Here is a 12,760-nt window from a genome sequence, read left to right as displayed (position 1 = left end):
AATACCAAAGACATGACAAAGGGATGGAAAGAAGAGGAATAGATGCCTCGAATGGTAAGTGGTTAGCTAACCAAACTCAATCATCACCATGTTAGCTAGGTAGCGGAAAGGAGGGACTTGAGCGTCCAATTCACCAATAAAAAGAAAGATGAAGCGGAAGCGATATATATTGGCATCGTCATTTCCGGTCAGTCCAAAAAACTCAAAATTCGCGCCCTTGGGAGGTAAGTGTAAAGTGCCCGTACTGAAACCCTGCCTCACACACTCAAATAACACAAGGACGAAGTGAATGTTAACACACGTGTGAGAAATATAAAGACGTTTGAGGAACGTGGCTCTGCTTCGTGAACAACATAAAGCCCCATTTCGGCCAGGTCGATTTGGGCGGAAAAGTGTAGTTTTGTTGATTCACCAGCAGGGGGACACGCAGAGCACGAGTCGGTGATGTCATGAGCTCATTAGCATATTGGTGACTATATGTAATGCTTGCGCCGGGACGCGCCTTTTACTGCTGCAACGCAATTGACCAGAACTCTTGTCTGCATCAGACCACTCCTCGGTAAGACCATAACTTAATCTCTGAGGCACGTTTATTCACGTTTGTGTCGTTGGTGCTATGCGCATTAAACACACACATTTCCACTAGTTGTGTTTTATAAGTAGAACAATAGAATAATTTATTTGACCCGAATGGCCAATAGCGGAGAGTCAGCATGGCAGGCTTTTGTGTGTGTGTGTGCGCGCGCTCTGTCCTTTGTCCGAATGGCGCACGCACACACGACCAAGTGTGTTTCCTTTGTTGGCGTTCGTGTTCGCCGTCCACGTATATGTGTAGCACACGGCGATTTGGACTTAAGAAATGAGCGACATGGGCGGTGGTTCCTTCATGTTGCACCGCAGGGGGAAGAGTGGGGGGTGGGGGGGGGCAGCAAAGGGAGGAAGTGACAACGTGAATTTGGCCATGAGTGCAAACAAAAGAGGACAGTCGATGATTAACAAACAGTTGAATCAGATGTTTAAAGTCGCAGTGGCACGCAAACATGCATTGATCCTCCGCGTCTACTTGAGCACCGCCATTGTTATGTAAATGTACGCCTTCACCGCCTGGACTTCATCATGGTGGATGATGAAGATGGATGTCAGTCAAATCACAGCGGGCACAGCCTGAGGCGAACAAAGAAGGCAGACGTGCCCAGAAGAGGGAAAAGTAATGTGCATAATGGTATTTGGCCAACACAATGAGACAACGCCCTGATTTGACGTTAGGGGGGGTGGGGGGTTACAATCTTCATGCTCAGGTGCTTTTCCTTTGCACAAAACAATGACTAAGACCCTATGAGATCACAAACCTTGTGTTTTTTTTATGCACTTCTTGTTTTTGTAATCCTGCAGACCTTCCGTCATCATGAGCGACAAACCCGACATCTCGGAGGTGACCAGCTTTGACAAGAACAAGCTGAAGAAGACTGAGACGCAGGAGAAGAATCCCCTGCCCTCAAAAGAAAGTAAGGCTCCAAAGTGGAACACTGGAGGGTGTTTTTGTATATCCTATAATAATAATAATAATAATAATAATAATAATGATGGTTTGGGCAACACTGAAAATGCTTAATCTAAAAATAAAAACAATTGATTTGGGTTTTGTTGTGTTGACCAACGCAATCTTTTCTCTTCCACAGCCATCGAACAGGAGAAGGCGGCGGCGGCAACGTCGTGAAGCCCCTTGCCATGACCTTTGCGACCCCACCCCTCCCGACCCCCCCACACGCCGCACACCCCCTCCTCCTGCATTGCCTTGTTTTCAGTCACTTCTCGCTGTTTAACTCTGTAACCGAAACGATGAAACGACAACGGTAACCAAGCTGCACAGTCTCTCTCACGGGCGGATGATGGCCGGTGCCGCCGCTCCCACCCCCGGTCCCGTCGACACGCACCACCTTCCTGTTTGGTGGGATAAAGAAGGCACTTGTTTGACCCACCAATAAGGCCTAAACAGAGAGGGGCGGGGCCCGGGCTGCGTCCCAGGAAGTGTCTGTCTCAACCACCCCGCCCCACGTTGACCCAACACCACAACTTCCTGCGTGGCTGCTTTGGTGTGGAAGCTGATGAGCTTTTTCTTGTTATATTGTCTTTTCGGAAACATGCCGGCCAAAAATGTGATTGAACCCCCTGAAAAATGATAGTTGTATGTTTTCTTAATTTTTTTTGTATAAACGTGAGGATTAAAAATGGATTCCAACTCGATGTGGCAACAATGGACCTTGTTGGTGGTTAAAATGCACTTTGGCCCCTTTTGTCTGAGTCAGGGTTTTGTCGAGGCGCGTCAAAAGAAAAGTCAATTGGTTCCATGTGCGTTTAGATTGATTGGTCTTTGGCGTTTGAGTCACACTTCTTTGCCACAAACCATTGCAAGAAATGGAAAACCGTGAAATGTTGTAATAAAAAAAGATTTGTTACTAAGTCGTCTGCTGTAAAGTGTTTGCTATCCTTCCATCGAACATCTCAAAGCAAGCTACGTGCTGTATATATCATAGACTATCTGGATGCTTTCATCCACCTCTTGATCATCACGGAGGGTGGGTGTTTCATAAATGAGCCAAGCTAAGATGTCCCAAATGTGACAATCTACTCTCAAATCCAAATGATTCATATAATGAATTTTGAATGTAAAAATTGAGCACATTGCTACAAGAACTCTAAACAGACCTATCTCACTTTGACGATAAATCAACTATTAACAGTGAAACATAAGAATGGCAAAAGTCATTTTTATGAGAATAAACATTTTTGGAAAATTAGCTTGGGTAAATGTTATATTACGATTAAGTTGGAATATTATGAGAAGACATTAAAAAAAATTAAATTACATTTTTTTTTCAGTATGCCACCCTTGGTGGAAAAAGGTCCCCCTAACTCCCCCTTTCTGTTCAGTGTCGCTGACCAATCCTGTGCGGCTTTAATTAGGGGGGGAGCCGTCACCTTCACTTCAAAGAGCCGGCCAACACTGAGAGCCTGGATCGTTCATGAACAACTCATCTCTCCATCTTCCAGGCCGCCGTGACCCATGCTCCGCCTTCCTAAAACGGCCTTCGTCCTAAATTAGCCACCGCCTACAAAGCCTTAATGTCATTAGCATAACAGCGTAGCCTAGCCGTGTCGCAATCATGTAGCAACAGGAAGGAAACGCCTGTTAGCTCAGCAAAAGCGCCACCGACAGCTGACTGTCCCCCCGTTCTGATGTTGTCTTATTTGTCAGTGTAAGTGGATTGCAGTTAAGTCAGTTTCTCTTGATAAGCTATTAATCTGCATCTAAGAGGAGGGGGTTGGCGGGGGGGCAGTAAGCATGTGTGGCCTGAGCCTCACCGCCCGGATTAACGCCTCCCAGGCGTGGCTTGCACCGAGGCCGACGTTACTCAAGGGCACTTAGGCCGGGCCTGATGGGTCACACATGTCGGCCTGGTAACCCGTGGCAACAACTGCTGCTGAGTCACGTCTTTGTCTCGGGCGCTGGATGGGATGGTTTGAATACTCCGGAGATTAGGAATGCAGCACATGCGGCTCAGTTGTCTTCTGGAGTGGGGCGGGGGGGGGATTCTCTGCCATGGAGAGAAGACTCTATTTTGTGAAAAGAGGCGAGACGATTGCACAAGCAGTCAGCATGTTATAAAATTATCAGCGTGTACACACAATCTATTAGGTCGCCGGATGCTGAGACAAACACCGGTTCTGCTGTGCATCACCATGACAACCACCCACCCAGTCACAAGCAGTGAATCAGGATGTGCCTGCTGCCCACCCAGCACTAATACTTAGCAAAATGTTTGTGTAACGGTGGGAGTTTCCAGTACTGGCTATGTCAGAGAATACTTCTAAAGCATTTTTTCATGAGGTCAGAGTACAGCAAGCAAAGCACTCAGGGTGAACCCGGATAAACATTTGGCCTGGGCCCAGAATGCGGCCCTTCATGCAAAAAACAGCCATCAGTCGGCCCATTATTGATCACCCACCGCCAAGAATCTCGCTATACTCGATGGCTGAGTCACCCCTGCTCTTAGCCAAGCAGCAAACAGGAAAAAACGAGCTATAAAATATGACAGACAGGTGAAAGCTTGTTAAACAGATCGCTAATTGCGATACACGCGCTGAGCCACCAACTTGTAAAACATGGAAGTGGGCGTCACCCTACACGGTGCTTGTGCTGATTAGCCCAGACGTGCTCTCTTACTTCTGGCTCAGGTGGGTTTGGATCGATATCGTTTAAAAGGCGCTTACATTAGCTGATGCACTGCTCACAATCAATGCATCAACATTAGCGTCTCTTTGATGGACTGATCCATGCCAGTGTGGACCTGTGCAAGTCTGAGATTTCTTCATAATAGAATAATTAATACTAGGCTTATGTTTATAAATGCTGGTGGGGCGACAAGACTTTCTGGCAACATACAGCATGTGGCGGGTCGCATGCGCCCTGACAGATGAAACCAGGAAGTACCCAGGTTTCCTCACAAATGTTTGCATCTGCACTTATTTTCATACGGTCCCTTTAATTTCCTCTCTTCTGTTTCCACGACTGACAGGAATGTGTTTAGTCCTGGAGGCTAACAGCATGCTTCAACTTACATTTTTTATTATTATGTTCTAAAAGTGGGCGGCATGGTGCTCGAGTGGTTAGCACGCAGACCTCACAACTAGGAGACCAGGGTTCAATTCCACCCTCGGCCATCTCTGTGTGGAGTTTGCATGTTCTCCCCATGCATGCGTGGGTTTTCTCCAGGTACTCCGGTTTCCTCCCACATTCCAAAAACATGCTAGGTTAATTGGCCACTCCAAATTGTCCATAGGTATGAATGTGAGTGTGAATGGTTGTTTGTCTATATGTGCCCTGGGATTGGCTGGCAACCAGTCCAGGGTGTACCCCGCCTCTCGCCCAAAGACAGCTGGGATAGGCTCCAGTGAGGAAAAGCGGTAGAAAATGAATGAATGAATGAATGTTCTAAAAGTCATTTTATCAGAAAAAAGAGAAAATATTAGACAAAGAAAGTCGAAATGTTTATATAAATGTATACTATATTTTTGTCTCATACAATTTTTTTTTTTCATTTTTGTTCTCCTCCCATTTCAGATCGGCATTTGCAATAAAAGTGACTGCAATTGTTATTCACTCGTAACACAATCCATGTTGAAGGCCTAAATATGCATCATACACATCTTAAACACATTTAAAGTAGAAAAATATGTTGGTACTCCCCACTAATGAATGATTATGTAATGTATCTAAACAGATGGAATTGGAGTCACGGTGCGGCCATGAGCCTGGTTGCTGCTCGCCTGGTGTCAGTTCAGTAATGACTTAACCTGTGCTCACGACTACGGTGCGTTCAAAGACGCTTGGCGAAAAAGCGAAGCGTAAAGATTCTTTTAACAGTAGGACATGCATATGGACATTTTACCTGTAGTATCACATCCTTGTGAATTATTATCAATTTGAATGCTTCTTGTGTAACCTCTATACTGTATGTAGAAAATGTCTCTGTATATGAGATGTATGACCAATTGCAACACTGCTCAAGAGCATCATTGTGCAACACGCCTCTGGGACCTTAAATGCGGCAGATGCCACTAAAACAAGTCATGAGTTAATCAGCTGGACTTGAGCCCGAGGTGATAAAAACCATGTTTGATGGAGAGATCATACACATACAGTACATACTTTTTTTTTAACGCCCCCTTTACCATCATCATCAAATATAATTTTTTTATGTATCCTGTGGGTGTGGCCGGTGCAGCGCTGATAAGGCTACATAGAAAGACTCGGGCCAAGGTTACAGGGAAGACAACAAGGAAGCTCGACTAAAAGAAACGATTGCGATAGCTGTGTTTTCTCTCCAGAAGTGAAGTTGATGTGAAAGAAGCAGCAAAAAGTCATGACGTGACCTTTGGAGAACAGCTCCTTTTGTTTTTTCGCCTGTCAAAACTCCAGCACAGTCAAGGACGTCGCAGCTGACGCCAAATTCAGGACCACATGTTGTTTTGTCTCAGGAACTCAATACTCCAGTCCACAACACACAGTCTTCCCACATTTGGCAAAACACAAATGTTATGGTGCCGGTTAAGATGAGTAACCCTTTAATGTCCACATTCTTTCAATAGCATCTGGATGTTTGTGTTAGAACAGCAGGGATCCTTCAACTTGGGGGCCATTTTTTATTTTCATCCCAGTTTAGATTGCCCTTCCTGACAGAAACCTCCCATTCATCCAGTTTTGGGACCACCGCTGGGCACCTTTCAGCTTGGGGTTGGCACCCTGGTCGGGAATCAAACCCAAAAGGAACATTTTTACAGATTTAGATGCATGAAACAACTCTAAACAAATAAGGAATGAAAGGGATACATGATACACCAATATCATCAAATCTCTCTCTCTCTCTCTCTCTCTGTCTTTGGCAACAATCACGTCACCTTAAATATTCATTTATCCCTTTCATTCATCATTTATACGTGTTTATATGCATTCCCAAAGTGTTTTGTGCATGTAAAACTACAACTTCTTTCTGGAACGGATTAGCAATAACCAAGTACATACTTAGTACACTAACTGGGACCACTATACTAGGCCTATAAGCCTATTACTTATGCATTTGTGTATCTTTATATGTGTTACAGTGTCGCTGTTTCATCAGAGGTTCCATATGGTCCGTCCATTCCATTTTCTTCCACATAAATGGGCCCAGGTCGCGGGGGCAGCTGTCTCAGTAGGGAAGTACAGACTTCCCGGTCCCCTGCCACCTCTTCCAGTTCCACACGGAGGACCCCAAGGCATTCCCAGGCCAGCTGTGAGACATCATCCCTCCAGCATGTCGTAGGTCTTTCCCAGGGTCTTCTCCGGGATGGGCATGCCTGGAACGCCTCACCAGCGAGGTATCCGGGAGGCACCTGGGCTAGACGCCAAAGCCACCTCAACTGGCTCCTCTCGAGCTTTGCCTTCCGGCTCAGCTCTCTCCTCACCACGACGTTCCGGTACAGTGACCACAGTACTGCAGACGCTGCACCAATCGTGAACATAACCCCATCATACTCCAACTCCTCCACCTGGTGCAAGACCTCGCTCCCAACCCAGAGGGTTCAATCCACCCTTTTACGACTGAAAACCATGGCCTCTGATTTGGAGGTGTTGAGTCTCATCCCAGAAGCGTCACACTCAGCTGCAAACCACCCCAGTAAACGCTGAAGGTCACAGCCTGACGAGGCCATCAGGACCACATTGTCTGTGAATAGCACAAAAGATCTCCTAAGGCCCCCGAACTGGACCCACTTGAAATTCTGTCCTTAAATTTTATTAACAGAATCGGTGACAAATTGGCGAAGGCCTAGCTGTGAGACCTGCGTGCTAAATGCTCGGCGACGTGCTGTTTGACCATACATTGTAAAAAAAATAAGAAAATGAGACTTACATGTTACATGATACACTTACATGTTATATTTACATTTCTATATTGCATCCTTTTACATTTCATATGTATATTCTCTATAGTATATTTATTGTAATTCTTGTCAATGTAAAACCGTTTACCATCGGGAGACCTCACGTCGTTCCCACGTGACGTCTGTGGTATAAAAAGCGCGAGATTTGATGGCTACTTCCGGGTTCGCGGTGGTCCATGTCGGCATCAGTTATGTCCAACAGACCCCGAATTGCCGCGTTTGTGGAGGACTTGGTTGCAAATATTGCTGAGACGGGGAACTGGTGAGTGTTTTGGGTAGATGATGGATGGCGTCAGCTGGCCTGTCGGCGCTAGCGTCCGTTCATATTGTTTGTACACGTTCAGTCATGTTTACGTGGATGAGTATTAACCATTGCTATGCCGAGAGCAACAAGTGATGTGTGTATATTTGTATTTAGCTGCAGTAATGATCTGTTCTTATGCAGATTGTTATGAAGTATTGAAATGGTATTTCCTTTTTATGCAGTTTCTATGGAGTACTCTTGTTTTTATAAATTATTATATGTAGAAATATTTATGCTGTCATATAATGCTGTTTTATTACAAAATGGTGATTGATTGCTTGGTCCTGTTAATGTAGGCCAGGTGGCCCATCTCATGCAGGTCCCGGGTTAAGTCCCGCTCAAGTTGGAAGTCCTGTTGAAGTGCCGCTAGGCCACAAGCCAGCCAAGGTGGAAAGGAGGGATCTGGGTGAGGTAGGAGCAACCGCCCACACGTTCAATGCCAGTCAGACTTCCTTGAACTTTATGTGGACAATGGGACAGCTGCCAAGTGTATAACTTCCTTCATTTTGTCACAATAATCTGCAATAATTTTGAATGTGCACATTTGTATATATTGTATATATTATATGATTTGGGGATCATGTGATACATTCACTGTTTTGCACTCAGATACTGTCTTTGAGTTTTCATTAAGCACACCACTTCTCTGAGCCCAACCTACACTTCTGATGTTATTATATATATCTTGTTACCATTATATCTTCATTACCTAAAAAGTTGCATGCTATCTAAATAGTGTACATGTTACAAGAGCTTGAACACATTAACAGTGTCAGGCTGGGGTGAGTTGGTCCACGTGCCTCCCAGCATGCATTTGCACCATAAACCATAAAAGCCATTTCATGTGTTCTCGGCTCAAAAGGAGAAGTCTGACTGGACTTCCTCTCACACTGCATCAAAGTTTCAGAATCAGTTGTAAGTGGGGAAAAACGAGGAACGTTTCACTTCTTAATTAACCAGAAACAGAGATGTGAAAGGTGATTGAGTGTAAAATCTAAGTTCAGAAGCGTCTTATATGGATAGCTTAACATGCAGCTCCAGTGTGCGCACCTTGTAGTAAGCTGTCTCCATGGCAACAAACGGAAAACTCTGCAGCATTGCACCTAATTCAAGGGGAAGCTTGCAGTTATCATATGCAGGTCAAGTTACTTATTGATCCAGTGACATGTAGTATAGTTGCTAGTATTGTATTGGACTTCCCAGCCTGAGACTCGCAGCAACCTGGTTCAACATTAATAGCATAATAGTAATCTCTTCAGTGCTGCAGTAAAAAAACCTGCTAGTCTATTTCAGCTGCTGCACAAGGAAGTCAAGACGCTTCCTGTTTTTGGGTTTCAAGCTTTGTCTTTTTTTCTGCCAAGTGTCAAAGGTGACGATATGTTGGATTAATGAATTATAGAGGGTTTACAGCAGCAGCGTATACTTGTGGCCCGTGGAAAGTTACACAACGACGAGGCTGTACAAGTACGCTTCTTTATTTCTTTATGGCCAATCAGCGTCCAGCCACAAGTCGGCCTGTACACTCAAAAGATTTCAACTGTCGCTGGATGAATAGAGTCCCAGATGCCTGAATGCCCCGCTGTCTTTGCAACGGGAGACAAACGGTCTCTGTGTCTTTGTGTCCACCGAGAACCCCCCCCCCCTTATATAAAAGCTTTGGTTTGACGTGTGCCGACATTCCCTCGCCACCCCTCCATCTGCAGCATCCCAATTCAAATCGGGCTAAAGCGGCGGTCGAGCAGCAACACAACATCTTTGTCTGCAAAACTGGCAAAGGACTTCCCTCACGCCGTCATTGTTCCTCTGCCCCATTTTGGACCCCAGCGTAGGCACGGCGCCAAGGCGGGCACCGTCACAAGAATGGCCGTGTAATGAGTGTGCACAGGCGGGCACAAGGCAGACGGGCACGCTTTGGCATGGCGTTGCTTTCACAGCATGGAGGAATTAAGACTAATGAAGCGTTCCTAACGTAGAAAATAACCTTTTTTTAAACGTTGCCTACATAAAACCAAATTTCACATCGAAAGAAGTCAGTTGAGGTGGCTTGGGCATCTAGTCTGGATGTCTTCTAGACACCTCCCTGGTGAGGTGTTCCGGGCATGCCCAGCCGGGAAAAGGCCCCGGGGCAGACCTAGGACACGCTGGAGGGATTATGTCTCACAGCTGGCCTGGGAACGCTTTGGTGTCCTCCCGGTGGAACTGGAGGAGATGGCTGGGGACCGGGAAGTCTGGGCTTCCCTACGGAGACTGCTGCCCCCGCGATCCGGACCCAGATAAGCGGAGGAAAATGGATGGATGTTAACACCTTACGAAATTAACCATTTCAATGGTTAAGACTACATGTGCCCTGTGATTGGCTGGGGAACTGTCCAGGGTACACCCTGAACCGTGTGGAATAGTCAGCTGGAATAGGCTCCAGCATACCCCTGCAACCCTAGTGATGACAAATGGATGGATGACTATCAAATATGAATTCTTTTAATGAATTAATTAGTGACCCCGATTCCATCTGTTCTTAGATCATCTTGCATTGTCATTCATTCATGTTGAGTACCTATACATTGTATGCTAACAACAAATACTGTAATGTAACATTGCACCCCATGTACATCTAAAGTCTTGGTCAAAATCCAACTTGTATGACCTCTGAGGTATTTGACCTGAAGTTTCTGTGCTCCAAACAGGTGTGCAGGATTTTATTCCAACATGCTTTATCGCTAAGAATTAAATAACCCCCCAAACCCCTTCATTAGCACTTTGCACACTGCAGTGGTTCTTTTTATCGTCTGATAAGAAGCAAACATTACAATCCTGATGCGGACGAGTCCTGCAAGCCTCAGCAATAACATGCTCACCTGTTTACATTGGCAACGCGTTTTATCCAAGTTACATCCCGCTTCCTGCCTGTGTAATGCATCAATGTTGGGATGTTGCTGGGGTGTTCCTTGATGTCTGTAGGTGGGAATATGTGAAGTTGAGGGGGGGGGGGTGGTCAGGTGAGCTCAATCAGTTTTTATGTGATGAAAAGGCAGCATTATGAATGTTATTCGGGAGACGGAACACAGCAGGACTGTTAGTAGAAAGCTTGTTGTGATGAAAGAATGGCGGCCTCTATCCACCAAAAAAGCCCAACCTCCTCCCCCTTTCTCCTCCTGCTTCTCCATCTCAGAGGTCAGAGCGGGGCTATTTCCCAGAAACAATCGCTCCCTTGCCATAACAAATCTCCCAAACTCAAGAGGCACACAACTCTCATGTGCTTTTCTGTGTGTGTGGTCCTGGCTTGTCATGGTAATTACTTGGACATGTTTAATGTTTCTTACTTTTCTTTCATTCAAATTGTCTCCTGGGTGACACCTGTTGTTTCTGTTCCAAGCATGGCATAAAAAGTAGTGGATCTATAATGCAGCTATATTCACTCTGCAGCTGTACGTCTTTCATCATCAGCCGATACGACACGCCCCTTTTGCATTTCTAGCATTGTTTTGTTTGCGCTCTGATACTCATGGAATGCAAATGCAATGGACGTACATACACACAGTACACATCTGAAACGATTTTGGTCATTAATATGCTCCAAAAGGCAAGGTATGAGAACCAATACCTGAAAATACTACTATGTTAATATGAGCATGCTAGCAATGCTGACATACTAAGGGCATACTAACACCCAGCATGATAGTGGTAAGTGTTTGTATATGTGTCTACCCATGAATGTAGCAAAAAATCCTAGCATGCTAGTAATTATAACATGCTAACATTAGCATGCTAACACCTAGCCAGCTTTAATTTTACTTTTACATGCAGAAAACCTTGGAACGCCTGTTTCTGCCACTGAACATTAAAAAATATGGTAAGTCATAATTCGAAATCGAAATTATGAAAAAAGTTAAGTATGACACTACAATGTCATAATTCTGAGAGAAAAAGTTGGAATTAGTGAAACAGAAACTATGCCTGTGCAAAGTTCGTAGGACGGCACTTGTTTGGCACAGTTTGTGGCGCATCATTTTGACTTTTCATCTCAAAAATCTTGACTTACCACTGGGACATTTGTTTTCTTTCAGTGGCGGAAACAAGCTTCCATAGACTACTTATAGTTTTACATGCAAAAAAACAAAGCAAAATTCTTGAAATACATGAAATGGATGAACCTTAAACCTTTAACGGGACTTTCAGCTTTGCTGAAGGCTAGCAAACACAGAGATGAATGGCATTACACTCACTAATTAAAACAATACAACAATTAAAAAAATAGACATAGTTGCAGTACAAGCAGGCCTTTTTTAGTCAAAACAGAGTAGAATGGATGTCGCCTGCAGCTAATTACATTCCATTCAGACTGACAGGGTGATGAGATTAGATAGTAGTTGAGTCAAACCACAAGTTTTCCTGCTTTATGATTCCCAGCAGGGTTCCATACGGGAACAATAGACACGATGTTCGGAACACCGCATTCCTGCATCCGCCAAACACAGGAGCGAGTCAGAGCCATTAGAAGAGAATCAAATAGCATGGTGACAGGAGAGCACTGCTCAATTGATTAATGAATGTATGTCATTGTATGAGTGCTGCCATGGGCGTGAAAATGGTTGGAGTGCAAGTCTGGGCTCGGTGCTGATAAGCAGGACGACGTGAGCTCCTAGCTAGCGCAATCTGGGATCTTTGGGGATCTTGCCCTCATTGCTCTCAGAAGGAGGGACGCGCTAATGCATGTTTCTGAGCTCAACAGACTAGCGTAAAAACATGGCTTTATTGAGTATGATGAGTGATGCTGTGTAATCATGAAGCATCAAGGGCTATAATAAAAACACACATGCATAGAAACATTAGTGACAGGATGCTGATCAGATAGATAGGAGTGTTGTAAGATGCTTCACATATATGTGCAGGTCCAGACAGGCTGTGTGTGTGGGGGGGGGGCTTGTGTGTGTCCATGTCAGACAGCCGCTTATGTAACTGACAGGCTGTCACACG

The 12,760-nt window shown here is 45.0% G+C and overlaps 1 protein-coding gene across 1 annotated transcript; it reads left to right on the top strand.

Annotated features, from left to right (window-relative positions):
• Positions 1-395: 395 nt before the first annotated feature.
• LOC131104610 (thymosin beta-12) lies at positions 396-2,460 on the top strand. The gene is made up of 3 exons (XM_058051966.2): positions 396-559; positions 1,393-1,505; positions 1,680-2,460. Exons 1-3 carry the CDS (start codon positions 483-485, stop codon positions 1,715-1,717), a joined length of 228 nt encoding a protein of 75 aa, XP_057907949.1. The 5' UTR covers positions 396-482; the 3' UTR covers positions 1,718-2,460.
• The last annotated feature ends 10,300 nt before the right edge of the window (positions 2,461-12,760 follow it).

This window comes from Doryrhamphus excisus, linkage group LG15 (assembly GCF_037039965.1).
Source record: "Doryrhamphus excisus strain RoL-2023G ecotype Guam linkage group LG15, RoL_Dexc_Guam_v1.1, whole genome shotgun sequence".
NCBI classification, from domain to species: Eukaryota; Metazoa; Chordata; class Actinopteri; order Syngnathiformes; family Syngnathidae; genus Doryrhamphus; species Doryrhamphus excisus.
Note: the sequence above shows the minus strand (reverse complement) of the source record. Positions and strands in the feature narration are given on the sequence as shown.

Bases quoted from the DNA above. Each gene is read 5' to 3' on its own strand.
- LOC131104610 (XM_058051966.2), top strand. From the start codon at position 483: ATGCTTGCGCCGGGACGCGCCTTTTACTGCTGCAACGCAATTGACCAG. The intron at 560-1,392 runs GTAAGACCATAA...GTAATCCTGCAG, and splicing joins CTGCATCAGACCACTCCTCG to ACCTTCCGTCATCATGAGCG. The intron at 1,506-1,679 runs GTAAGGCTCCAA...TCTCTTCCACAG, and splicing joins TCCCCTGCCCTCAAAAGAAA to CCATCGAACAGGAGAAGGCG.